Below are 27,277 nucleotides of genomic sequence, written 5' to 3' on the forward strand. Positions count from 1 at the left end.
GTCTGACCTCCCAGTACAACTGTGCTTCCTGCTTTCTTCTCTACCTACTCCTGGAGCAGTGACCCCTCCTCCAAACTCCCCCTTTCACTCCCCGCCTCCTATGACCAAACTCCCCCATCCAGTCCTCCTCAGTCCAAAGGAGTCCTCTTCCACATTGCTAGCTCTCCATCTAGGAGAGATGGAGAGAACTCTGGGCTGAGAAACTGGATATTGGGGTTCCACTTCCACCTCTACTACCAATTTGTGGCCTTAGACAAGTCCCCTTTTTCTCTGTATCTCCATTTCCCTCTCTGAGAAATGAACTTTGAAAAAGCTTCAGTCCAATTTTGGGACAAATGACTTCAATCTTTATTTACTAGTATGTGTGGGGAAAGAGAAAACAGCATACCCAGCTTGCTACCAAGGGGTGGGTGGAGTGGATTAACGGTGTCTTTGGAGAATGGCAAGGCAGGAAGCAGGTGGGCTACACAGTGCTGAGCAAGCCTGCATGGAGGGTACAGGCATTCGATTTTTTGAGGAGCTCAGAGCATGAAGAGGTGGGGACAGGCTGGGTTATAGAGGTTTCTTTCAAAAAAGGAGGCAGAATTTGAGCAGGAATTTGAAGCCTGGGTACAAACTGGAAAAGGAAACAAATGAGAAATGAGTGGAGTCCAAAGATTGAATCTCAGGGTGACTTTGCTAAAGGGATGGATGGAGGTGAGCTGGCAAAGTGGTGCTTTGGTTTCAAATCTTATGAAGTTCCTGACTTTGTGTGGATGCAAGGTTCCTCCAGAGGTCGCTGTTCCCCAGGAATCCACCACTAGCTAGGCAGCGGCTCTGGCTGGTGCACCACCCCATCTAGGCTCAAATTCTGCCAGGGTGATGTGGCTCTGCATTTACCCCACGGGACACGGGGACTGTATCTTCCCTCCTATGCAGGGAAGTACGGTCTTACCAGTCACTCTGGGATTCTGAAAGGTTAAATGTGATGGTGCCACTCAGAGGAACCAGGTCCTTATGGCTAGGCACCCTCCCCCTTGCCCTGCTCCAATTCAGGACCCTCCGAAGAGCATCAGTTCTGAAGTGCCACTGGCAGGTAGCCTGTAATTTGGTGGGAAGAAGGCCAGATGCCAGATTTCTTGGCTGTCAAGTAGCACCATCCTTTTATGAACTTTTTCCTACCTCTCCTAAACATAGATCCCTTCTCAGACCAGCATCTTGGCACACCCTCCTTCCCTGCAAGGGTCCTGCTGCTGGTTTGAAGTGGGCTTGCATTCTTGGACCAGGTCTCACTGCCTTGCACTTTGGTGGATGCTCAACCTTTCAGGGAGGTCCTGGATCACTCTGGCCCTGCAGACACAGAGCATGAGATCAATAGGGGACCCTCATTTAGGGGCGTACTCAGCCACAGATCCACCATCTTCCTAAGAGAAGGCATACATACAGGACTGACACCTGAATCCAGGGACCTAGGAACCTATCAGAGCATTCTAGGAACTGGAGCTCCCACTCCAACAAACTTGGAAGGTCCCCCATTCCCTTGGCCCATCGAAACTCTGCTCTCCAGCATGTGAAACCATGGTGCTCTCCATTAACTCTGAGAATCTGCTGAGCGAGTGCTCACCACAGTACAGGAACAGCACTATTTTCAACCCCTCCTGAGCTGGCAACCCTCTTCCCACAAATGGGAGTTTAGCCTCACAGTACTGGGGCCACAGGTTGCTAGAGCAAGCCCCCAACCACGTAGTCCAGATGGGGATAGCAGGGTACAGACAGTGGCCAGAAGTAATGGAAGGAGAGGAAGACAGAAATTCAGAAATTCGTACTCTCTGAACTTTGTCATGCTGAGTTGTGGGGCTACAGAGGTGCCTGGGGGTGAGCAATTGGGCTGGGGGGGGACACCCCAATGCTGGCTGCCTGAGTTCCACCCCTGTGGGTCACATGATCTGGAGTGTCTAGTCTCCAACCAGAGCCAAGGGAGCCAAACTTTTCAGAGCAGGTTTAGATCCAGATGGAGAAAGGGATTGGGAGACCAGCTGTGGCCAAACAATGCCTTCTTCCAGAGCTGCAACCCTGTAGGGAGCTGGGAAGGGGCTAGCCTCCGCCTCCCTGCTTTCCCTGAGGCTGGCGAGTTTGTTGAACTTTGGAGAACTGTGTGGGTGTCATGCTGGGTACAACTGAGGCCTCCATGGGCCTTCCCATGGTGCAGAGGAGCAGGCCCCAGGCAGGTGGGTGGTATGCAAGATCTCACCCAGGGCCGCCTGCCATAGTTCAGCCTGAGTCTCTGAACAAACTCCTCCAGCAGTGCAACTTAATTCTATTCTTGTAATCGCTGGAAGGCTTTACTTTCCCTGATTGGAGGAGAATGGCTAGTTTGCAAAACCCGTATGAAGGGAAGGGACAGATGGCCTGGGAGCCATTGAAAGTAACACATACTTTGCAATAAACAGGCAACGACTTCTCCTCTGGAGAGAGGGTATACTTGTTCAGAATCCTGAACAAGCAAACCCTCTCCCCAGAAAGCTTTCTCTTAACTTTCTGGATTGCTCAAGGAAGGAGGATAGGCAGTGTGGTAGATGAAGGAGGAGGATGAAAACGGACCCAACCACCCACCTACATATTGTAACCAATAATTGCGGAGCCTGTGGGCTGCCTTAGGTACCAGTAGGTGAAGGTGAAGGTGTTCGGGTTTTTGCGAGGGCACAACCAACTCAAACAAGGCTGAGATACACTGCCAGATGTGGAAGAGGCTAAATGCACAGGCAGAAAAGGCAGGGACACTGAGAAGGGAAGAAAACAAAACGAATCCTGAATCCCTGGGTTGCCCACTGAGTGGCCCTTCTCCCTGACCTCCATGCATCTACTCTAGGCATTGTTTTAAACAAACTGGCCCAGTTCGAAGGGATATGAAGCTACCAGAAACCTCCTCCCCAAGCAAGGGCAGTACTCTTGCAGGGAAGCAGTTATTTGGATAAATCCATGAGTTCTGGGCTGGCAGTCTATTCATCTGGGTCCATCCCAACTTAGGGTCCCTCAAAAGCCTGACAAATAACATATTCTCCTGGGCCTCAGTTTCCACTACTGTAAAAGTGTGTGTATGAAGAGTCTGGATGATTCCTTAAGGTTGTGCCCCATCCTACAGAACAAAGGCTGGGGTTTTTATACTCCCTTTTTCAAAGTGGATGTGCAGCAGAGCCCAGCAGAGGCAGAGAGACTACATTACTCCTAACCCCTTTATCTCCCAAAGAACAGGGTCCCATGATTCTGGCTGGTAGCATCTTATTTGAAGCATTAGAATCAGGGGATGTGGGCAGCAAATGCCTCAACCAGTTCTACCCTGAAACTTGACAGCCTAGGGAATGAGGAGAGTCCTGGCAAAGCAAGAAGCTATTCTGATTTCCAATTTTTGAAATGAAGACACTCAGAAGGTGAAATGGAATAGGATGATGTCATGCTGTGGGGTCTCTTTTTTTATCCATTTATTTAGACAGAGCTGAGCTGTGTTGGAGTTAGTGTGTGGCTGATGGTGTAGAGTATCTGTGGGTAGGGTCCTGGAAGAGGGATGGGGGGAGTGCACACGGCGGGGGGAGAGAGAGAGATATCAATCTCCGTGTAGTAGAGAGCAAGTTTGAAGTATGTGCAGGGTTGCCAGATAAAATAAAGCTGCTAAATCTAGCAACCCTAGCTATGTGAATTTATCTAGACTTATGTTAAGAAATGTCTCTTCAAAACTCCTTTTGTTTGCTTGTTTGTTTGTAGGGCTGGACTACCCAGGAAATTCAAATTCTGGGGCCACTAGTCCTTGTCCAACTTACTTCCCTGACTTGAGGATTGGACTTCTTCTTTCTCCAAGAATGTTCTGTTTATGTAGACCCAGCACAACAAGTACATCTCTTTGGTCAGAGGTCCCAGATGACTTGTTCTCACCGGATATAAGCAGCTCTGTCTCCCACTGTCTTCTGCTCTTAGCTCAGGAAGCTCAAAAACTCTATTGTGAGGGTTCCATGATAGGGATTGCAAACCAGTCCTGCTCTATTTTATTGCGGAAGCCTGGGCAAATCCTCTCACCCTTCTCTGGGCCTCTGTAGCCCCATCTGTGGAGTGAGGGAGTTGGGTTTACACTAAACCCTTCCAGTCATTGGATGCTACTGTTTAATAGGAGTTAATTCGTTCACCCTCCTAAGAACCAGCCCACTAGACTGCAAAATCCCTCACACCCTGCTCCTACCTTAGCTACAGAGGACTGAATTCAGCACAGTGACTGGAGATGGTACCAATGAGCAGTCTGGGGATGGGCCAGGGCTAGGGATCCAGGTGAGAGACTACATTACCCCTAACTCCTTTATCTCCCAAAGAACAGGGTCCCATGATTCTTTAACATGCTTTCAGTACCCTCCCCATAAACAGTCCGGAATATGGTTATTTTTACATACCAGTCATGAAGTAGGTATTTTTAATTTAATTTTTACAGAGGAGGAGACAATTAAATAGTTTAAGAAACTTTTGTAAGTGACAGTTGCTAAGTAGTGAAGCCACAACTGGAGCCCCCAGCAGCCTCATTCTAAGGTCTGCTATGCAGACCAGGAAATTTAGGCTCGGAAGAGGAAATTACCCAAAAAGGGTCACACCGCCTTTTAATAGCGGCTAGCAGTTGGACTCAGGCCGCCAATGCTCAACCTTTGGCCACTGTGCGGCGCTGTGAGGGCAGCGGTCAGCTCTTGCCCACGTCCGGTGCCCATTCCCCTTCTACCGCCCAGAGGTTGAAATGAGCCCAATCGGAGCTGGAGCGGACTTTATTCAGAATCCTGGAGAAAGTCGAGAAGAGAAAGAGGCCTAATGGGATAGGCAGGAATCCAGATAGCTGAAAAAGCTGCTAAATCAAACTTAGGTGCACCAGATCCCTAGAGAGAAAGGCAACACGTGCCGGGGATGAGGTCAGGATTCGCTGAGGGAGGTCTCCAAGGGGGCCCTGCTACCTACCTGTCCAGTGGTCATAGGGGCAGTGGGGAGGTAGCCCTCAGTGTGATTGCGGGTAAGGGAGAGGGGAGCTGAGAGGGATTTCCAGACCCACAGACACTCAGACAAACGCAGCTTCCATAGGAAACGGTGAGAGATTGACCGAGGAAGAGGGACACAGAGACTAACAAACGGAAGCTGAGACCGAAAGCAGTCACAGTACAGGCAAACCCGGAGTCACAGACCGTCGGAGCCCCAGGAATACGGCCACAGCAGAGAAATTTTAGGGAGGGATCACGAACAGGCGGCGCACTCCCTGGGTCTCCCCCCGCGAAGGCCTTGAAGGGAAGGAGAAGGAAAGAGGAGCAGACAGAATTTCTCACCTCTCGGAGGCGCGAGGATGCGAACGCCCGGTTTCCTCCTCGAGATCACTCACCCCTTGGGCCGGAAGCCGCTTGGGCTCCGGCGGGCCCTGCAAGGCTCCGCTGGTCTGGACGTCTCAGGCTCCCGCTCGCGATCCAACGGCGCTTCGGCCCTGGTGGCTCCGGGCGCTGCTTTGGGGAGATGATGGGCGGGGGCTGCCACCACTTCTACCAGCTCTGGCTGGAGCCCGCCTTGACTTCCAAGAACTGAGCGCCCTGAAGGCAGAGGTTCCCGGGAGCCGAGGACTTGCGGGAACAGTGGGAAGGGGAGGACCCGCCTCCAGCCACGCGAACCCAGCTCCCGCCGCGGCGGCGGTTTGTTCCCGCCGGGCCCCTGCGTGAAGGCACTCCGCGGGTCCCCTCCCGCCCCGCCCCACCCAGAGAGCTCCGCCCCAAGCCCGCGGCTCTTCCGCCTTAGGCAGCGGCTTAGGAGAACCCCGACTTCCACCCCTGGGGGAGTAGGGACGGACGCCCGCCAAGGTGAGGGGTGGCTCAGCTCCTTCCGCCTGCGCGGTGGGTGTAGGTCCCGGTTCCGGCTCCCGGGGCAGCAGAGGGAGCGGCCAGTTGGGTGCGCCCTGCAGGATGAGACCGGCTGAGTTAGGCCACCAGGGGGCGCTGCGAAGCTGGGGGACACCCCTCCCTGTCCGCTTCAGTCCGCCCCCTCCCCGCCCGCGCGCAAAACACACTCGCCCCAGAGGCAGCGCGGCCGAGCCGGAGCCGCGGCCGGAGCGGAGCCCGAGATCGCGGCGGCGGTGGCGGCGGCACCATGACCCTGGGCAGCTGCTGCTGCGAGATCATGTCCTCCGAGAGCTCCCCGGCCGCACTGTCCGAGGCCGACGCAGACATAGACGTGGTGGGCGGCGGCAGCGGTGGGGGGGAGCTCCCAGCCCGCTCCGGGCCCCGCGCCCCCCGGGACGTGCTCCCTCACGGCCACGAGCCTCCTCCGGAGGAAGCCGAGGCAGACGTAGCAGAAGACGAGGAGGAGTCGGGTGGCAGCTCTGACGGCGAGCCTCGCGCTCTAGCGCCCCGGGGGGCGGCGGCCTCAGCGGGAAGCCCAGGGCCAGGCGCGGCCGCGGCCCGGGGCGCGGCGGGGCCGGGGCCCGGACCACCGTCGGGGGGCGCGGCGACGCGGAGCCCTTTTGTAAAGCCACCCTACTCATACATCGCGCTCATCACCATGGCCATCCTGCAGAGCCCCAAGAAGCGCCTGACGCTGAGCGAGATCTGCGAGTTCATCAGCGGCCGCTTCCCCTACTACCGGGAGAAGTTCCCCGCCTGGCAGAACAGCATCCGCCACAACCTCTCGCTCAACGACTGCTTCGTCAAGATCCCCCGCGAACCGGGCAACCCGGGCAAGGGCAACTATTGGACGCTTGACCCGGAGTCGGCCGACATGTTCGACAACGGCAGCTTCCTGCGGCGCCGCAAGCGCTTCAAGCGGCAGCCGTTACCGCCACCACATCCACACCCGCACCCTCACCCAGAGCTGCTGTTGCGTGGCGGGGCTGCAGCGGCCGGGGATCCCGGCGCCTTCCTGCCCGGCTTCGCCGCTTACGGCGCCTACGGCTATGGCTACGGGCTGGCCCTCCCGGCCTATGGCGCACCCCCACCAGGGCCGGCCCCGCACCCGCATCCACACCCGCACGCCTTCGCTTTCGCCGCCGCTGCCGCAGCAGCGCCTTGCCAGCTGTCGGTTCCCCCAGGCCGCGCCGCTGCACCTCCACCCGGACCTCCGACGGCCTCCGTGTTCGCTGGCGCAGCCTCGGCTCCGGCCCCTGCGCCTGCCCCAGGGTCGGGCCCGGGCCCCTCCGGCCTGCCCGCCTTCCTAGGCGCGGAGTTGAGCTGCGCCAAAGCTTTCTACCCCGCGTCCCTGAGCCCTCCCGCAGCTGGCACAGCGGCCGGTCTGTCCACCGCACTCCTGCGCCAGGGCCTCAAGACTGACGCGGGAGGTGGTGCGGGCGGCGGGGGCGCAGGCCCTGGGCAGAGGCCTTCCTTCTCTATAGACCACATCATGGGCCATGGTGGTGGCGGGGGAGCACCCCCAGGCAGCGGCGAGGGGTCCCCGGGATCGCCGTTCACGGCAGCTGCGGGACCTGGGGGTCAAGCCCAGGTCTTGGCCATGCTAACTGCCCCGGCCCTGGCTCCGGTGGCCGGTCACATCCGCCTCTCGCACCCTGGGGACGCGCTCCTGTCTACAGGGCCGCCGTTTGCCGGCAAAGTCGCCGGCCTCAGTGGCTGCCACTTCTGACCACAGCGGGCTCAGGGTCAGTTAGGCCCGCACACAGCTTCTCCCGGGAGCTCCTGCGGTCCCAGCGGAACTCAGGGAGTCTATTTATGAAGAGTCTCCAACCTGGGCCGGCGCGCGTGACTTGGCACTTCAGGTTCCACGCTCAGAATCTCGCTGAGAGTTGGGACGAAGCGGGCTCCATCGCTCAGGGCGAGGCCTGGGTTTAAGCTAAGTGGTCCCAAGCCAAGATCCCATTCCTGTTTGAGCAGCAAACGAGGGAGTGGGAAACCTTCGGTTTTTCCCTGCCTGAGTCCGCTCCGCAACCCCGGAAGAATGCCTTCCCGGAGACGTGCCTGCCCAGGCCCTGCGGATCCCACCAGAAACACCAAGGGCGCTGAGAGGTCTCCCTTTCTTCCTTCCTCAACTTTGCGACCCTGCTTGTCCAATATTATAATTTAACAACATCTATTATCCGCTTGTGCTTAAAAGAAAAATTCAAAGTTTTTTTTTTTTCCTGTTCTCCAAGGAAGTTCGTTCCCTCTGAAGCCTAGCGCAGTATCTACACAGGCGAAGCTGAACCGAGAGGTGAAGCAGCGGATCTCCACAATCTTTGCAGAAACCCCAGATCCCACTCCATGAGGAAAATCCTTTCTCTTTCATGTTTGGGTGCTTTTCAAGGAACTTCTTCCCTTTCCCCTAGCCGGCTGGGGCCAGCCATCCAGGGCCAGCAACCCTCTCAGCCTCCAGCTCAGCCCCAGGCCCTGGGGTATTTATTGTAGTTAAAGGCAATGAGGTCGGGTGGGAGAGGAGGGTCTGGGTCAGGGACTGGAAAGGTGGGGGTGGGGTGGGCAAGGGCAACGAGCTGTGTCAGGGGGTCCTGTAATTATGTGTAAATATCTGTACAGCAGGCTGCTCTCTGTTCTCTGTCCACTGGTGTGCATTGATTTAGAAACCTCTTCTTAGGGAAGACTCTGTGAAATTGTCTGATGGTTTGTGTGGAAGAAAAGAAAAATCTGTCTCTTTCCTCCCTTCCCACTGGTGTCAATTGAATAAATATATGCGAACTTCAGCAGTCACCAGCTCCGTCTGCTTGCCTGCACTCCCTTGTCCTTGTTGGGGCCTCACCTAGAAGACCCCAAGCTCCCCAGCAGAAGGGGAGTGAGGAAGGGCCAGGCAGGCAGAGGAGGGTTTGGGCTTATCAGATACTGGGGGCACTGTGACGTTTGCCTTCAGCTGCTAATGGGGCCAGGTCTCTGGGAAGCCAGTGACCCCTCCAGCACTTTCATTTTCACTCTGGTACTAGGAAGGTTTTCACCATGGAATTGGGTACATGGATTCTGTTTCAAATGCACCTGAGGAGTCTTACCTCCTTCTTGTTTAGTTTTAGCATAGCCTGGGTAGATCTGGGTGCTAAGTGCTCTTGAACAATGTATCCACTGAGTACAGGGCAAATAAGTCTCTTGATGCACATTCTGTGTGCCTCTGTATAGATGTGTGCAGGGGCTTTTATGGAGCTTGGATTGTTTTGTGTTTGGGTTTGTGTGTATGTATATTATTTTTCAGAATATATGTATTTTTATTTCTACATTTGTCCATGAACATTTGTCTCTGGGTGTGTGTTGTCCGAGAACATTTGTCTCTGGGTTACACTCTCTGAGAGGAGAGAGGTTTCTCTTTGGCCATTGTAGGGCCTTTAGGAATTGGCCCCTCCTGACATAGGTAACAGAATGGGAGGTATGAATTAGAGACTGAAACTTCACTCTCTTCCCACCTGAGAGGGCTAGAGGTGTACTGTGAGATAAAGGAGAGTTAATGGGGTCTGTCTGCTAGGGCAAAACTCCTGGTCCCTTGAACCACGCTCATAGCTGGAAGCTACTACCTGAGTGCAAATCCATTGGTCTGATTGGAGTCTCCCACAGCTTACCGAGCCCTCAGCTCTTTACATGTGTTTGGTACTACCTGTAGTCAGATGTGCAAATGCGTTGGGTGAGGTGATGCTTTGGAAGAAGCAGAGATAGTTGTTGCGCTTTTTTCTCTGTGTGTTACACTGAGATCATAGGAGAGAAGAAATATGGAAATACACGAAGAGACAGTTCAGCCTTCATAAAACACACACACACACACACACACACACACACACACACAATTTTGAGGGCAAGGGTTAGGAGACAAGTGACTGAAAAGGAAGAAACAGGGTCAGAGACCCAGATGCAGAGAACTTGAGGGTGTGGGCAGAGAGAAGTATGAAGGCTTCTTCAGCTAGGATCCCAGCAACTGGCAATAGTAGGAAGGAAGAAGATATTAGAGGGCAGAGGCTGCTATAGAATCAGAATAAGGTGTGAATCAGGATAAGACTGGGGAGAATATCAGAGTTTTGGAAGGGTTGTTGGGATTCCTAAGTCTCTCATCCTCTTCACAAGGGAGGAGAGACAAGTCTGTAGGTATATGTGATAAATGCAAGTTCTCTGCCAGAGGTGAGGCAGAACCCCTCTCTCCATCTTGCTGAGAGTCTAAGGGAGTAGTGGTGGTGGTAGGGGGAGTTGGATACAGTGGGCCACCTTTCTACCATTTTATCAAATGATACAGGCAAAGTAAGCTTAGTTTCAATGGTAAAAACTGGGAAATGTCTGCTAATACTGGGATAATGGTCTCTGGCTGCTTTGTTGACTTCCACTGCTCTGAGTTTGTTTTCATTTCTTTTTACTTGAGGAAGGGTACATGTGACTGTATGTGTGTGCATGCATGCCCACCCAGTGTGTTTGCTCTCAATAAAGCCCTTTGCAGCTATGTGATCTCATTGATCATGAAAAGGTCACGCCCAGATATTAATTTGGGGGGTTTTAAGTAAAAGACTTCTCAGTTGGTTTTTCCATTCTTGAAAAGAGAAATTAAGTCAGGCAGAATTCATATCTGATGGTGGATAGATAGATGAAACACTTCCGTAAGTGCTGTTTACAGGAGAAGCAGCAGATTTTTGATGTGTCTGTCAAGTGTGTGTGTGTGTGTGTGTGTGTGTGTGTGTGTGTGTGTGTATACACTCCAGCATATGTAAGAGAGTGGGGGAGAGGTAGTGGGGGGGAATCTTTTTTTTTTTTTTTTTTTTTTTTGAGGCTATTGCTTGATATCTCTGTGTGTAGAAGGTTCCTGTCAGGAAAAGGCAGAAATACAGGAATTGAAGGAGTGTGGTGCATGAGTGACTCCCAGACCCAGGACTCAGACCCTCCTTTTATAGAGGGTCAGAAAGGTCAGGCCTGGGCCAGATTACAATTATAGTTGAGGTTGGGGGCCAGAGAGAAACCACTAATGCCCAACTGGCCATGAAAACTACCCAGAAGAGAATTACTAAGAGAGCCCACAAGGTTCCACATGCTGAAGGCAGGGAGGAGGGAAGGTATTTGGAATTCTGGACCATTTTAGATTGTTTTGTGGGTAACTTGTGAGTTGGGACCTGGAGTGTAGGAAGGATGAATGAATTACAGGATTTATATGGTAGAAACCTCTAGGCTTTCCGCTGCTTCCAGACTGTGGAGGGGGCTCAGTTGGTGACTCCCTTCTAATCGGTGGCTGCATAAGGTGGGTGTTGTCTCACTTAGGGGCTCAGCCTCCTGGGAGGAGAAACTGGCCATCCCTTAGGGAACAGCTCCTGTGGGTTCCCTCCTTGCCTAGGTGGAGGCACGTGAGGTTCTGTCGTACACAGGCCTCAGCAATTGGTGACAATAATAAGAAAATATCCAGGGCACACCTTCATCTCTCCGAGGTGAGAAAAAAAATGATAAGAAATCCGCCTAGGGTTCAGTGAGTGCTGCTGAGAGCGGGAAGTTTAAAGGGGAAGAAAATTGGCGAATTTCACTGGTCAATTTCACTTCATTTCGTTCAATTTCGTTCAATTTCATTCCTTTTCATCCGGCGCCGAGAGGCCCAAGGCCACAAGGAGAAGGAGGGGGAGGGGGTCTTTCCGGGCAGGATTTTCCCCATCTTGCAGACTTACTTACTATGGTTGTGAAGAACAACCTTGATTCTCCAACTTTGACATGCGTTTTTCAGCCACCGCTAAGGGCTGACATTCTATTTTATCGAAGAGTATTTGGCTTGGATGATCGAGGCCCATCCGCAAGCCTCCCCGCACTTCTCTCTCTTGCAGCCCAATTAAAGCGGTTAATTCTTTTCACCGCCTATTCCTCTCCATCTTTCCCCCCCCCTTTCTCCAGGGGCTCCCCAGACCACCCAGGAGCCGGAGTTGGGGCGGGGGGAGCGGACACTTCCCCTCCATATCCAATTTGTTCTCGCCACAGCGGGCGCGTCTTCGTGGCTACAAAGCGCTTTTCCCCCTGATGACTTTTTTCCCCTTTTCAAAAACACTTCTATCTCCCCCCCTTCAACTAGCAACCCTCCCCAGGCCCACCCCTCCTCCCTCTCCGCTCGGGTTTATTTAAACTTCGCCTCCTCCGGCGTCGCCTTAGCGCTCACTTAATGAAGTTGAAGGCTCGGTGCGCCCGGGTGAAGAGGGTTTGGAATCTGTTGAAAGGGGCGTTTTGTGACACTGATTGGGGCGGGGGCGGGGGCGGTGGCAGACCAGACAATGACCGACCGGGCGGGTTTTCCTGCGCGCAGAGTCAGGCGAATAAAGGCGCCGACACTGTTTAAACGAGGGACCTTGCAAGAGAAAGGGAGAAAAGATTCTGAGTGCGGAGTGTGCCTTGTATGGTTTGGAGCTTAGTGAGGGGTGGGAGGAGGCAGCTCGCCTGCGGTCTTTACGGACCGAATTCGGCGTTTACTTCGAACCCTGGGCTCCCGGTTGAAGAGAAGAGAGGCGAGTTTGGGTTTACGCCTAAATTATTCCGATACGTGATTTAAAAGGTTGTGTAGCTGGGTCTAGGATAGCCAACCAACATGATAAGACGATAAGACCCAGCTTACGTTTGTCCCTGGGGCTGGGGTTACGAGATTTCTAGAGACACGCTGAAAGAAAACTAAAGGTGGGCAGTGGCCGGACAGGAGAATTCAACCTCCCAAGTCTTTCGCCAATCAGGGTATTTGAGAGTAAACGCTGGTTAGATTGGGGGGGGGGGTGAGAATTATTCTGCTTTTTAAAGGTCGACGTACATACGTATTGTACCAACGAAGAGATATGTAGGGAGGACAGAGGGTCCCAGTTGTGGCTTTGAGAACAAAATATTTCGCGGGCTGGTGGGCGCGGCTGGTGCGGAGCCTAGCCGGCACCGCCTCCTTCCCTAGCGGAGCAAGCGCTGCAGTCCGAAGCTGCAGTCGCTCGGGGAACCTGGAGGCTTCGGTCTGCTTGGGGAAAGAAGTCTGTTTCCTCCTATCCGCCCCGCTTCTTGACTCATCGCTGACATCCTCAGGGTTGTTTCCGACCCTGGCTGGGCCCCCTGCTTTTAGTTGGGGTCCCTGCAGAGCGCTGTGTTTTCGCTGCAAGCGGACTCCCAGAGGAAATCTCTCAGCAGCGACTTTGCGTTTCTCAAAGCAGCAAGGGTCTCCGCCAGGTATCTTCCTCCAGGCTCTTTAGTCTCCTCGAGAAAATTTCGTCGTCACAGAGGGGATCGAAAGGTTCCTAGTCTTCACTACCCCTCTACTTCCGCTCAGTTATTACGAGACAGTCGACTCCCAAGGAGTGCGGTCAAAATCCGCAAGCGCGGGTGCCTCAGGAGGATGCGCTCAAGTCACCGCTACCGGAGTCCTGGGCAGTTCACCACTGGAAGCCGGCACCTTGGAGGTCTGTGCTCAGTTTTCCTAGAAGTCGGAAAATTGTCCAAGGCTGGTTTCACGTCTGGGGCATTTTTCTCTTTCAGGCAGAAGTTTCTTTGGGATTAGGGCTCACGGATCCTAGGACTGGAAAAAAAATTGTTGGGGCAACAAAAATTTTAAATTCATCCTAAAATCATTGAGGACCTGAAAAGTGCATTTGAAGTTATCTGTGTAGAAAAGGTCAGAATGTGTGCGGCGGTATAACCGGGAAGCGCTGAGGGTACAAAAGTGGGCTTTATTGTTAATTCGCCATCGCTTACAGAGGACACCACCCTTTTTTTTTGCGCCCCCCTGGTCTCTACCCAAGCAGCTACCTTAGGACGCCAGAGTTTAGTTGCCCCATCCCATTCAGATGTAGATATGCTGGATCCGGGCTGAGGGTGGGGAGTCCACCTTGCTCCACTCTCGCCCTAGCCCGAGCTTTCCTCCCGAACTTCCCTCCTGGCTGCTTCTCCTGGGCCCCACGGGTTCGCGTCTCAACTACTAATTGTATGCAACTATTCCAATCTTTTGGGGGGATAGGTCTCGCTTCCCCACTTTGAGTCATTTCAGTCTAAGAGGGCAACTAAGAAGGCTATCACTTAAATTAGTCTAGAACACAGACTGCGGGGAAAAAGAGGGTCCTGAGGACCAGAGGGTTCCACCTTCCCCTTTTCAAACGGAAAGGACCAGGCCGAGGTGACTCAGCCGGTCATTTACGGAGCTGTGGAGAGGAGCCAAGGGCCCGCGACACTGGTGGGCCGACTTTGCGCCGGGTTGCCCTGTCCAAGCTGTCCCTGCCAGCCTGACTGTGTGAAGCCCCTGACAGGTGGGAGGTTTGAAGGTCATTCCGAGTGTACATTTGCAAACCCATGGGTCTTAAGTGTGCAAAGCAAGGGCAGTCGGACTGCAAAGCTGCTTCCGGGTTCCTTTGGCGGCCTCTCTGGTCTCGGATCGGAGCACCCCCTTACCTCGGTCTCAAGATCCCTCCGCTAGCTGAAAAGTATGGGGCCAGAATCAGGAGCAGTTTTTCTGAGAAGTTAGCTGATAAGCATCAATTAGGGGTGGATTAACAAACACAGTCGAGTTAATTCACTCAAGCCTGGAGATCTCTTTCCTGTCTGGCTCACACCTACCTACCTACCTACCAATATTCCTTCCTTCCTTCCTTCCCAGTCTCCCTTACCCGGCTCCTGTACTTATTGCTCACCTATTGTGTCCTGGAGCTACAGAATGAACATCTGCCTCCTTTCATTGCAGGCAGTCTAATTGGGAAGTTGAAAACTGAAACAAAGGCAAAACAAATGATTATCCATATTTGATGTAAAAAAGAACGTTTGGTGCTTTAAGGGTTCAGGATGTAGATTTCTACTTTATGATGATATCACAGCCTTTAAGTGTGTCTGTGCTTTTTAGTATTTGGGGCCTGTGATTGTGTTTATGTTTGTGTGTGCCAGAGGGGATAGGTATATATCACTGTGCTCTGGCAACTGTGCTTAGAAGTGAATATTTTAATTTTTATTTATTTTATTTGGTGATGCTGAGGATTGAACCCAGGGCCTTGTGCTTGTAAGCAAGCCCTCTAGCACTTAACTACACCCCCAGTCCCTAGGGGTGAATATTTGTAAAGTGATTATGTGTGTGCTAGCATGTGTATTTGTGACTATATCTGTGTGAGTCTGTGAGTGTGGTGAGTCTCCTTGGGTGGCTCTGGCAGAGGCTGGAAGATGTGGGTGGAGAGGATTGGAGTGGAAGAATTAGGAATGGATCCCTTCATAAATGAGAAAGAAGGGATTTGAGTTTCCGGCCTCTTTATTTTTTAGCAAAGACTGGGACCTGTCCTCAGCTCCCCCCACTGTAGACAAGACTGGGAACATGGAGCCTGAAGCAAATCTGCTGAAGAGTGCAATGACACAATTGACAGGGGAGTAGGCTGACGGCCTACCCCAGGCTCCTGCTTCTTCTCTTTTCCATCATGTCCACCCCCTGAGCCTGCCTGGGTTCAGAATTTGGGTTGTTTCAAATTATCCAAGAGACTTCATTGTCTGGCCCCTGTCTGCTTTCTGGCCTGGTGCTGCTAGCTTCCTCCCCTCCAGGTTGCACAGAGGGCTTGACTAGCAGTTCCTAGTTGGCTTTGGAGCCTTCCTTTCCATTCTAAGGAAACTTTCTTTTCCATCAAAAGTGCAGGTTCATACTGTAGAGCCTGTAACAGCGGAGCTTGCCGAGCAGCCAAGGCTAACAATGTATGGATGGGGAAACAGGTCTAGAAAGGGGTGAGGGGTGGATCTTGACCAAAATTGCTCAGTAGGTTCTGGGGCATGCAGTTGTACCCTATAACCCCTGTACACCAACATAGATAGTTAAGGCACATATCCAGTTATTTTGAGGAAACTTAAAAACCAGCATCTCCCCTTACATTCTAGGAAAATCCTAAGTGTCACTGGGCTTCTGAATTTCCCTTCCTTCCCAGTGGCAGGATGGGAGGAAAATTGAGATCGAGATGCTGTACAGCAGACAATTATCCAGGTAATTCAAGACATGAACTAGATTGTCTTTAGATGAGTGAGGTGCTAGTGGCAGAAGGGAGGTGTGTAGACTAGCAAGAGCATGTGTCACTCCTCTTTGCCTGTTTCAGGGCAGAAGTGGGAATTGGGGGAGGTGACTAAGTCCTACCCCTGGCCCCAGGCAGCACCAAAATTCTGGCACCAGCAACCTGCTTGGAGGCAAGGAAGAGATAGTAGTCAGTAAATCATTTCTGAAAATCTGATTGAGAATCTGTCGACCAACCCTTATTTCCTGTGCTCAGGCCTTTAACAAAGTGGAGACTAAAGGAAGAAAATCTGGTCCAGACCCTAGGCAGCCCTAGCTGGAGCCATTTCTTCCTGGGTGGGATGTTTGCTAGAGGTTCAGAACTGGAGGGGTGGGAGGGGCGTGTTGGGGTATGTGTGGGTGTAGGTAAGTGTGTGTGTACACAAATTCAGTATTAAGGATTTTGACTTCTACACATCCTTAGAAGTTGCCAGGCTTTGGTTTCTCTTTCTCCATCCTGGCTCTGCATCCTAGCACCCATTGTGAAGATGATGGGATAGAGAAGGAGGAGGAAAGATCACTGGATCTCTCCAGAATGCTAACTGTGACCTCGGGCTAGTACTTCCCCTACTATTTGGACTTCAGAGAAATAAGTTAGCCTGGACTCATCTTCAGGTCCTGGCCTCCCTGCCACCCCTCTGCTGAGGAACTTTTTCTCCAGCCCGGTTCTTTCTCTCAGTGAGAGTGCTGAATGGGACTGTGCTGAACTCGACAGACACATTTCCTGGGGCTCCCACTCCCATACCTGCCCGGGATGAGTGGCTCCCTTCCTTTTGGATCCACTTAGGATCCTGGACTTTCTCCTCTCCTGGCAGGGCCCTAGAAGGGGGGCGGGGCAGCACTGTGAGTGCCCTTCTCTGTCTGGTGAGCTGAAATCTGTCATAGGGAAAGGCCATCATTCCCCAGTTCTGCCCAGTTCATGGAGAAGGGGCATGCGGATGAGTATGAAGGTGAGTGGACACCTCACTTCTGGCGGAGCTCTCAGGCCTAACGATTATGACTACGACGGTACTGGGATGGGGTGGCACAAAAAAACGAAAGGGTGCATTTACCCTGACTCCCTTTTACTTCAGTCCCTTGTGGATCTTCTTTCCGGAATCCCTGTCAGGACTAGAATGTTGGGGTGTGCAGAAAGACCAAACACCCCATGGGAGTTGGGAGATTGGATCGGGGAGAGTGAGGAGAAGGGAGCCTTTCTAAAGCCTGAATGGGAAAACGACTGTGGCTCCGCTTTCTCCGCAGATGTCACCTTTAGGAGCAAACCTGAAAACTTGACTGCGCTCTCAGAGGCAAGTTGGCAGAGGGGTGTGGGCTCTGAGACCCGGGGGAGTGGGGAGGAGCCAAAGGGAGGGCGAAGAGCTGCGGTAGCTTCCCTGGAGCGGGGCTGGAGTTTGCGGGTGAACCGTCTCTCCGCCTACCTCTCGGATTCTTGGTCTCAGATGCGCTTACGCAATACATTGCATTCTGTGAGCCGAAGAGTTCCAAAGATGCGTGCAAGGAATATTCGGAAGCGGATGCAATTCCTGAAGGGCGAGGCTGGAGCCGAGTGGGCGAGGTTCTCCGCTTGAGTGTGAGAGAAGCGAGGGTGGAGAGCTCAGGGACGAGGTTCCTGAAACCCTCCCGGGCACTGGATCCCGATCGCCGGCCGGGCCCAGCCACCTGAGGGCGCCGCTGGCCCCAAAGTCCCAGGAGCTTACTCTGTGCAGATCAGGACTTACCCTAGGCTAATAGAGATGACCCTATGCTAACCCAGGTGACCCTGCCCCACGCCAGGATGACCCTGCGTTAGGGGCTGGCTCTGCAAGACAGGGTGACCTTGCGCCAAAGTGGAGACCTAGTGCTAAAAAGGGATGACCCCTGGCCAGTAAGGGTTACCCTGCTTTGAGTGGGCCTGACCCCATGCTAACAGGAATGACCCCGACCTGACCAGGGCACATCCCAGACTAAATGAGATGTGCTTGGGCTACCTGAACCGTCCTGTGCTCTGGTTCTCAAGGCTTGCCTTGCTCAGATTAGGTGGGAGGACTGTCCTGTGGGTCCAGCACAGGCTTCCCCACCCTATCTCCCAACTAAGCCACTCCTCTTCGCTGTGGCCCTGTCAGGCAGTTCTGGCCAAAGAGAAGGCTGCCATGGCCAGGCACATCCTACAGCTCTGGGACAAAGGGGTTAAAAACCTCAAGAAGAGCATGCAGAGGTGGGTCCCCTGGGGTATCCTCAAGGGTACGGATTCTCTCCAGGAGATGCATCTTGGGGGCCAACACTGTGAGTGCCCTTCTCTGTCTGTTCTGCCTCTAGTGCCAGCCTTGCCACACCCCGCCTTCCCCACAGAGGTGGCAGCTTTAGATTTGTACCACTCTCTCCTTTCTCGGGTCCAGTTTCCTCTTTAAAATGAAATGAGCTCATTGCCAGGCTGTCCTCATCTGCTGGAATGTCCTTCCATAGTCACCCATCAGTCCTGATTCATTTTCACAGTCTTTTGTGACCTACTTTGTGCCTGGTCCTCTGTCCTAAGCTTAGTATACAAGTTTTATGAACAAAACATAGGAGGTTCCTGTCCTCAGTATGGTGACAATCTAGTGGAGGAGAGAAAGATATGCACAAATGCATGTCTAATTAAAGGTGTGATTAGGCTCTGAAGAAAGAATACCTTGGGCTTTGAGAGAGAATAGCTGATGGGTGTAATTTAGGGCAGGATTCCCCCCCCACACACACACCCCAACTCTAGTGAGCTGAAATCTGTCATAGGGAAAGGCCACCACTCCAAATCCATCCTGTTTGATTTTATCAGTTCCTGAATCTACACGGAGCCAAGGTCCCCTCTCAGAGTGCCAGTGTCCATCCCAGAGAACTCCTGACTGCATAGCCCTCTTTGAACACAGTGAGGAAGGACCCAGCCTTCGTTCTGACTCCCAGGACATCTTCAGACCCCTTTTCCTCTGCTTGGGTCCTTGGTGTTAGAACTGACAGTTGTCCCTTAGGAGCAGGGTATGAAAGCCAGGACAACTTTGGGATATGAGATCCCTTCAGTTCTGAGACCCCTTTACCCAGCCTGGCATTTGGCATGATAAATAGTTGTTGATTGAAAGAATAATTCTAGGAACCTGTGAGACTACCTTTTAGTGAGCCCAAGAGCCAATGATTCTATGGTTCATGATCTGATTATTCCTTTTCCTCCTTTCTGCCTGGTTCTCACCCTGATCAGTTGTCACCTCCTCTCAACCTTCTCTGCCATCCTTGTCCCCAAGCCTGGAGTTAGAGCTTGTCCCCAGAACTCTTCCCCTCCCACCCTTGTATGAGAGATTGAACCTAGGGGTGCTCTACCACTGAGATACACCCCCAGCCATTTTAATTGTTTTTTTTTTTTTTTCCATTTTGAGACTGTCTCCCTAAGTTGCTGATGGTCTCACTAAATTGCTGAGACTGGCCTCAAACATACAATCCTCCTATCTCAACCTCCAGAGTTGCTGGGATTACAGTTGTGCATCACCACACCTGGCAACTTTTCCTGCTTAATTGTGAAGCATTATTATTATTATTATTATTTTGCCTATTGCTCCACCTCTTTCATTAGACTGGGTGCTCCTGAGGGCAGGAGCTGAATCTGATGCATCACTCTGTACCAATCACACAGTGCAAGGCCTCCAAAGGTGTGTTGCATTGCCTAAAGATGAGTGGAGTTAATGTTACTCAGAAGTATGACCCTTCACAGAATAATAATGATTTCTGGTTCTCTGTGTGGTGGGGGAGAGGGAGTGGGAACAGCAGCATCCAGGGCAGGGACTGGGGACCCTGAGCCCCGTGTTGCATGATAACCTGAGGGGAGAGAGGGGTCCTTTATTCAGACTCTGTGCATCTTCATTCTGGAGACAAAAGGAGCTTGGTGGAGTGGCACTGTGAAGGAGCAGGCCAGAGAGCTGCCTCCCTGCCATCCTCATGGCCTGGTGCAGCTGCTGTCTATGGAGTAGGCCTGGGCTCTCCAGAGCTTGAGGAGAGGATGAGTGTTCCTGCCCAAGGGCAGGGGCTCCAGTGCCTATTGGGGGAGGGGTGGAGCAGGAAAAGAAGAAAGGGGGTGGGCAGAGGGAGTGGCTTTGAAGGGTGTGGGACAAAGAGGCTGACTCAGCCTTGGGACCCTGGAGGAGATATCATTCACCAGAATTGGAGAGGACCCATCTTATTTTTAACCCCTTCCTGACTTTTAGTGTGGTTTGGCTACTAAAACCACAGTGGTTGCCCTCGTCCCTTATCCACAGGGATAGGTTCCAACACCCCCAGTGGATGCCTGAAACCTGGGATAGTACCAGATCCTATATATGCTGTTTTTTTCCCTCTATATACATACTTGTGGTGAAATTTAATTTATAAACTAGGCACAGTAAGAGTGTAACAACAATAAATTAATAATAAAATAGAATAATTACAACAATACACTGTAATAAAAGTTATTTAAAACTTATGAATTGTTTATTTCTGGAACTTTCCATTTAATATTTTTGGATCGAGGTTGACTACTGGTAACTGACACTGTGGAAAGCAAAACAAAGGATAAGGGGAGACTGCTGTACAGAGACCTAGAGGACAATATATATTAGTCTGAAATCCAGACTGGTCAGAAATAGTTTCAGGGAAGGGAAATTGAGGCCTCAGTGTGGGAAAGCACTGGTATATTTTTTTTCCACTTGAATCATACATTTTCCTTAAACATACATATTCTGTGTGAACCTGGGCCAGGCTGTCAAAGGACAGAACTGAATGAAACAGACAGTTTCTCAGCCACCCACTCGCCTCCATGCAGCAAATGGTCCTACTAAGTCTGGGCATCCCTGGACTAGGCCCACTGTAGGGGTGAGTGTAGGCTGGGGGGATAGGCAGGGAATTGCGCCAACTTCTTTCCCTGGGGAGGCTCAGACTATGATGCTGACAGCTCTTTGCCTGTAGGGTTGGGGATAATAAGTTTCATGAGTGGGGAGGAGGCACAGATGAGTTCCTAGAGGAAGTAGAATTTGAATTGTGCTTTGAAGGTTGGGGTAAATTGGAACAGTAGAAGTTTGGGTGAAAGGGGAGGGCATCTAAGACATTCCACCCTGTGAGCAAGGGCATTTAGGAGAGCTAGGAATGAGTCCAAAATTAGCTTAAGCTGAGAGGTCTGCCCAGCATTCTCCATGTCTTGCAGATTCTCTTATTATAATGGTTTTTCAAAGTCTCAGTCATTGAACAAATAAAGATGATCTTTCACTCATCTCAGAGTCCAGATGTTGGCTCTGTGGTGGTGATAGTGGGAGGTACTTTGTTTCATGCAGCCATTCAAGGGTCCCTGGGCCTTCCATCTAGGGGCATCAAAATTCTGTGGAGGAGTTCTGTTTTTGTTTGTTTGTTTGTTTGTTTTGTTTTTTGGTGCATGGACCCTGTTGGGTAGTCTAGTTAAGCCTCTTCTCACACTTAAGAATAAAGATTTCTAGGGCTAGGGTGGTGGCTCGCCTAGCATGCATGAGGCACTGAGTTCCATGCTCGGCTCCACATGAAAACAAACTAATGTATCCACTTAAAACTAAAGATACATAAATAAGCAAATATTTTTTTATAAAAGAACAAAGATTTCTAGTGCTGGGGATATAGCTCAGTTGGTAGAGTGCTTGCCTTACATGCATAAGGCCCCTGGGCAGTCTAGTTAAGTTCAATCCCTAGCACCACAAAAAAAAAAAAAAAAAAAAGATTTCTAAATTCTTGACATCGAATTCACAGGACTACAAAAAAGACCAGTTGGGGTTCGAGTACCAAATATTTAAAAAGTTCTATGATATAATATTTGTGATAATTGAATAATTGCTGATATAACAATAATGATAGTAATAAAACAAGTTAAAAAACTCTAGCATGGGATTAACAGTGCAATTTCAATGTTCATACAACCTAAATGAGCTTCTGATATTTTTGCAACAATGAAGCATGCCATATAATAAACGCCAATAATTTTTATGGGTGGCAAAATTATAAGTACCAGGAATACGGCTGTGGTTTGTTACTTCTCTTTACAATTGACTAAAATGCTGAGTCTTCATTTAGAGGTTTTCGAGAATAAAGACAAAAATTTTTTTTCCATTCAAATTTATGGAGCTCTCAGCCAATAAATTCTATTCATGGGTCCCCTGGAGATCGTGGACCCCAGCTCTAGGCCCTTCACATACTCTATTTAGTCTTCTAAACTCTGTTAGCTGAGGGGAGCGGGGAGGGAGAAAAGGAAGGAGGAAGGGGAGAGATAGATAGATAGATAGATACATACATACATACATAGAATAAATAGAGGATTCTGGAGGAGATGCTTTTTAAAGGCCAGGTCTGCAGGTGGTAGGTATCACTTTGACCACATTCCTTGGCCAGAATCCAATCATAGTCATGCTCCTCCTGACTACAGGGGAGATTGGGAACTATATTCTGGCTGTGTGTGCAGGAGGAAAGGGTAATGGGGCCCCATGACACACAGTCTTGTGTGCTTTGCAAAGTTTTCTGGAATCTTCTGTTCCATTCAGTATCTAAGGATCCATTTGAGTGACTGGATTATGCCTAGCTTTGGTGAACAACACAAAGGGCATCATGCCCATATCTTGGAAAGAAGACAAAGGAAAACAGAAATATTCCTTTATTCCAAGTCCATTAAGTCCAGCTGGAGGCACAGAGAGGTCTGTGCTCCAATCTGCACTGAGTGGCTCCAAAACCAAGTACCCTGTCCCCTCTTTTAGTCCTTCACCTATCCCTATGTCCCACCCACTTATGATTTTTCCCCACTCAGAGCAGCCTTGGCTCCCAGTAGGCCATGGGATCATCAGATGGTGGCCCGTCCCATGGACCAACACTCTTGTATCTGTCCCTCTTTCTCTTTACCAGATCCCATTGGGAACACTTCTTCTTTAGGAATGGGACACACATGTGCATAGAAGAGGCTCCCAAGAGCGTGTGCAGAAGGCAAAGGAATAAACTCACATTTTTTTTTTTTATACCAGAGATTGAACTCAGGGGCACTAGGCCACTGAGCCACATCCCCAACCCTACTTTTTGAATTTTAAGAGACAGGGTCTCACTGAGTTGTTTAGCACCTCACTGTTGCTGAGGTTGGCTTTGAACTCCTTTCTCAGTCTCCCAAACCGCTGGGATTACAAGTGTGTATCACTGCACCAGTGAATAAACTCACTTTTGCCATTGCTCTGTCCTGGGTAAAGTTGTCTACATTCACTGATTATAACTATAATTAAACCCAACAGTACCCAACACATAGTAGTAGGTGCTCACTGAATGAGTGTCAAATTGAACATCTGAATGAATAACCTTGCTGCCCTGGAGGTCTCTTGCCCTCTTATTGCCTTTGTCCTTACTCTTCTGACCATCCATCTGCCTGTCAGTGGTCTTTCTCTCTCAACCAACTCAGATCCTATGTGGAATGAGGCAGGACACATGAGCACACACAAGGAATAAAGATAGTAAAAGCTCCATGTTGGTAGGTAACTGCTCACTGTCCTTTCCACCCTGTGCTTATGATTTTTCCCCACTGAGAGTCTTGATCAACAAGGAGGCTCAGTAGTCATTAAAAAGCATTTCCACCCCATTGCCTTGAGACGGGCACTTGCAGCTAACTGCTTTACAGATCAGATGTGGTGAAGCTCTGTGGCTGCTCAGGTTTGCATCAGCAATAGCAGCATTTGCACTTGAACTCAGGGTCCAGTTGCCCCCTCCTACCCCCACTCTCAGGTTTGCTTTTTATTCTCTCTCTCTGGCTTCCTGCTGTTCCAGAGCCTCTAGTCTGGCACTTTGTCCGGGTCTTCCTGGAGGGTATACTTAGACTTTTCCTTGTTCTGCTAGTCTAGGCCCCAGGAGCATTTCCTCAAGGACAGGAGGAGCCATTTAGAGGGGTACAGAGCAGGACCTTTCCATCAGTGTTTTGCTAAAGTTGCAGGAGAGATGCCCATCTCCACCGCAGTCCTGAGTCTTTTCACTGACATCTCTGACTGTAATCTCCTTCCTGTCTGTGGCAGCCCTGGGTCTCCTAGGGCTGCAGTCTTCCAATCCTCGCCTTTCTTTACAGGTTATCTTTCTGGCCTGTCGCTTTGCCTAGTCTGAATCTCTTTGTTTGCAGCAGGCCTAGACCTCCCAGGAAGGCCTCTCTGCAGGTCTCCTTGTTGGCTAGGCTCATTCTGCTCCCTGCACCCCATGGGGGTCTTCCACATCCTTCCCCCAACACCTCAAGAAGGGGCTAAGGCTGGTCCCTGTCTTCACCGATCAGGGACCCCAGGAAGGCTAGAAATCTGCACCTTCTCCAGACCCTTAACAGGTAAGCTTCCAGTGCTCCAGACCATCCCCACCCTGACTAGAGATGAGTACCTGTCCCTGAATCTGTTCTCTCCTGGGTTGATGGGCCACAGCAGCTTTTTCTTTTGCCTATGTGGCCCTTGTCCCTGCTCCTTGCCCTCCCTTATCCTTTGCTCCTTCTACTCTTTCTGAATTTCTCTTATACCATTGTTACACTAATGGAGGTGGCAAGGGATGTGTTTTCTGGGATGTAGGGATGTGTTTGCTCTTGGATTGTTATGCAATGGGCAGCCCAGACTCTGAAAAGACTCCCTGGGGAGAGGGCGGGCAATGGAGTCAAAGAGTTGGGTCTGCTCTATTCAAACAGAGGACCCGCTAGTGTGTGAGCACACGCACACCACCACCCCCTGACACACATGGGCCCTGCTGCTTAGATTTCAAAGTCAGGGGTTTATGTAGATACAGCAGCATGGAAGCACATGCAGATAGAGTCACCTCCAAGTGACATCTGCATTTAACCCAAGCACATGAAAAAATAAGTAGAGTATTTATCTGGTGACTCGAGTTGAGCATGTGGGTAATTTTCCAATAAATTATTACCTAGAAGAGAGCTATTTCCAGAGAGTATATTTGGGATAGGCATTCTGAGCTGTCACTTCCCTGTGAATACTACTTTACCCAGGGCATTCTCAGCCATTCTCTTTTCGATGTCTTTTGTGTGTTGATGATGGAGGTGTATGAAGGGGCGAGGGTGGGAGTCTGTGATAGGTGATATATGCTGTGTGTGATGACATGTGCTTTGGTGGGGAGTTGACAGAGAACCGGAATTGTTTTTTGTGATGGTGACTGTGTGTGTGGCAGCATCTGTGATGATGGTGTACTTAGCATGTACACATGTGTACACGCCTGGGGCCAGCAAGAGAGGCATATAGACATCAGGAGCAGTGGAGAGACAGCCAGCCTGGCTCTTGGGGGAGACACTCATGTATAAAGAGCTTGGAGCTTGAAAGCGGCTGTTTAACAACTTGAGCATCAAATTATAGCCCACGTGGGCAGAGGTGTCAGCGGTCGCTGGTTGCTGTAAATACTTTAGTGCAATTGACAACAGCTTGTGGAGGGCTAAGTGAGATGGGGAGGGGGCAGAGGGAGGGGCAGCGCCTCCCGCAGGGACCCTCCACTGTGCAGTCCTGTCTCTGCTGGATCTGGTGCTGATGGGGAGGGGAAACTGGATGGAGGGTAGCAGGTCTGTAATAAGGTAGGCTTCAGAGCAAGAACTGTTCTAAATAACCCATCATTTGTAGCTGGGCAACCTTAAGCAAATGACTTACCTACTCTGTACCTTAGTTTTTTCTATCTGAAAAAACAACAATAACAGAGATAATAGCCTGTGGGATTTTTGTGAGGAATTATGGGAGCTTTTTAATCTGCAAGCCCTTGTGGTTATACAGATGTTAGCTTCTGTTGCCTTGTAATGAATGGGAATTAACACAGTGCCTCTCACATAGGAAGCTCCGATAAATGATAGCTAATGTCGTTAGGCAATTGCCATTGCTATTGTCCTTGTAAGCCTGGACCCATAGCTGGAGATACCTCAGCTCTTCCAAATATGCGTGGAAAAAAAGACTTCCCAGAGGGCAGCCAGTGGGTCTTTGTGGATTTTCAGAGAAGATGGTTTTAGTCTCCAATCTTTCAGAGAATCCTGCTGCACAGGATCTGAGACAGAGAGAGCATGCCCGGGGAGCTCTCGCTGGAGACCCGGCTGACTTCATTAGCGCCATGGCTGCGTTTTTTTTTTGAAAAGTCATGTGTAAATGGATTTCTGCAAACCCAATCCCATTTAAAATGCTCTTGCAGGGCAGAGGGCTTAAAGGGTCCCCGTGGTGAATTCTTTTGTAAAGCAAGGTATCTCCTGAGTGTATCTATTTTGTAAAGTACAGATATTTATGAAGTAGAGTCAGGATTTCTTGAATGCCTACTATGTGCCAAGTATTCAACATCTATTATTTAATTATAGCCCCACAACAAGCTGAGGGAGGACAGCTTCTAATTTCAGAAGAGCAGCACACAATCTCCCACGTCTTACCAATGGAATAATGATGGTCTGGTCCAGCTTGTGAGCAGGCTCATTGTCTTCCTGCTGTGCCCTTCATGCTTTCTCCTCCTCTCCCCTGTCTCTTCTACTTCCTTCCTTTTTTTCTGCAATCACATAATCTTCTTTTGCATATACTACAAAGAGGGTAGCTTTAAGACTAGTGTAATCCAGTTACCTAAACCTCAAAGACTTAACAGTGTTTAAAAAGTGGGAGCAGTTACCTCTGAAGTTTTGAGACCACTTGTTAAAAATCATTTCAAATGAGCATTTTCAGACACACACAACCCCCTATAGACCTACGTCTTTGATTGTCAAGAGTTTGTTTCCTCTATTCTCCACTTTTCTGGGATTCTGCTTAATTTGGTGAGAGGGTTGGATGCATCCTTCATACCAGCATTCTGATTACCCAGGGAACTCTACCTATGGGGATGTTGGCTTTTATTCAGAAAAGCTGGATACATGATCATATATTACAACAAATGTCTTTTCCTACATTTCTGTTTCTATGGAAAATGATTACAAGATGCTTCTAGGTCTTGTTACTGTGTGGTGCTATGGTATGGCTATAGAATGTTCCCCAAGGCTTATGCGTTAAAAGCTAGTCTTCAACTTGGCACAATTGGGAAGGTGGCAGAAGCTTTAGGAGGTGGGGAGAGCTTCTGATCATTGCAGCTGTGCCCTTGAAGGGGATAGTGGGAGTCCTGCTCCTTTCTCTTCCTATTTTACTTCCTGGCCATAAGCACAGCAGCTTCCTCCACCATACGCTCCCCACCATGGTGTGCTACTCGTGACAGGCCCAAACTAACAGGGTCAGCTGACTGTGGACTGGAATCCCTGAAACCATGAGCCAAAACAACATTTTTCTCTTTAATAAGTTGATTATCTCAGCTATTTGTTATAGTAACAGAAAATTGATATATTGCTTTTATTGCTGGCTCCCTTCTGCATCATGTTCAATATTTCCTGTTCAGACCC

General features: G+C 50.5%; 1 protein-coding gene and 1 long non-coding RNA gene across 2 annotated transcripts in view; both read left to right on the forward strand.

The window, feature by feature from the left end:
- Positions 1–4,795: 4,795 nt before the first annotated feature.
- On the forward strand, positions 4,796–8,653 carry Foxd2 (forkhead box D2). Its single transcript, XM_005318132.4, has one exon. It carries the CDS (start codon positions 6,124–6,126, stop codon positions 7,603–7,605), a length of 1,482 nt encoding a protein of 493 aa, XP_005318189.2. The 5' UTR covers positions 4,796–6,123; the 3' UTR covers positions 7,606–8,653.
- Positions 8,654–10,679: 2,026 nt separating this feature from the next.
- The window catches only part of LOC144368044 (uncharacterized), a 97,093-nt gene continuing 80,495 nt past the window's right edge, over positions 10,680–27,277 (forward strand). Inside the window, exon 1 of the long non-coding RNA XR_013427769.1 lies at positions 10,680–13,315. This is a non-coding gene — a long non-coding RNA (uncharacterized LOC144368044). The remainder of the gene's footprint in view (positions 13,316–27,277) is intronic.

This window comes from Ictidomys tridecemlineatus, chromosome 11 (genome assembly GCF_052094955.1).
Source record: "Ictidomys tridecemlineatus isolate mIctTri1 chromosome 11, mIctTri1.hap1, whole genome shotgun sequence".
Taxonomy (NCBI): domain Eukaryota; kingdom Metazoa; phylum Chordata; class Mammalia; order Rodentia; family Sciuridae; genus Ictidomys; species Ictidomys tridecemlineatus.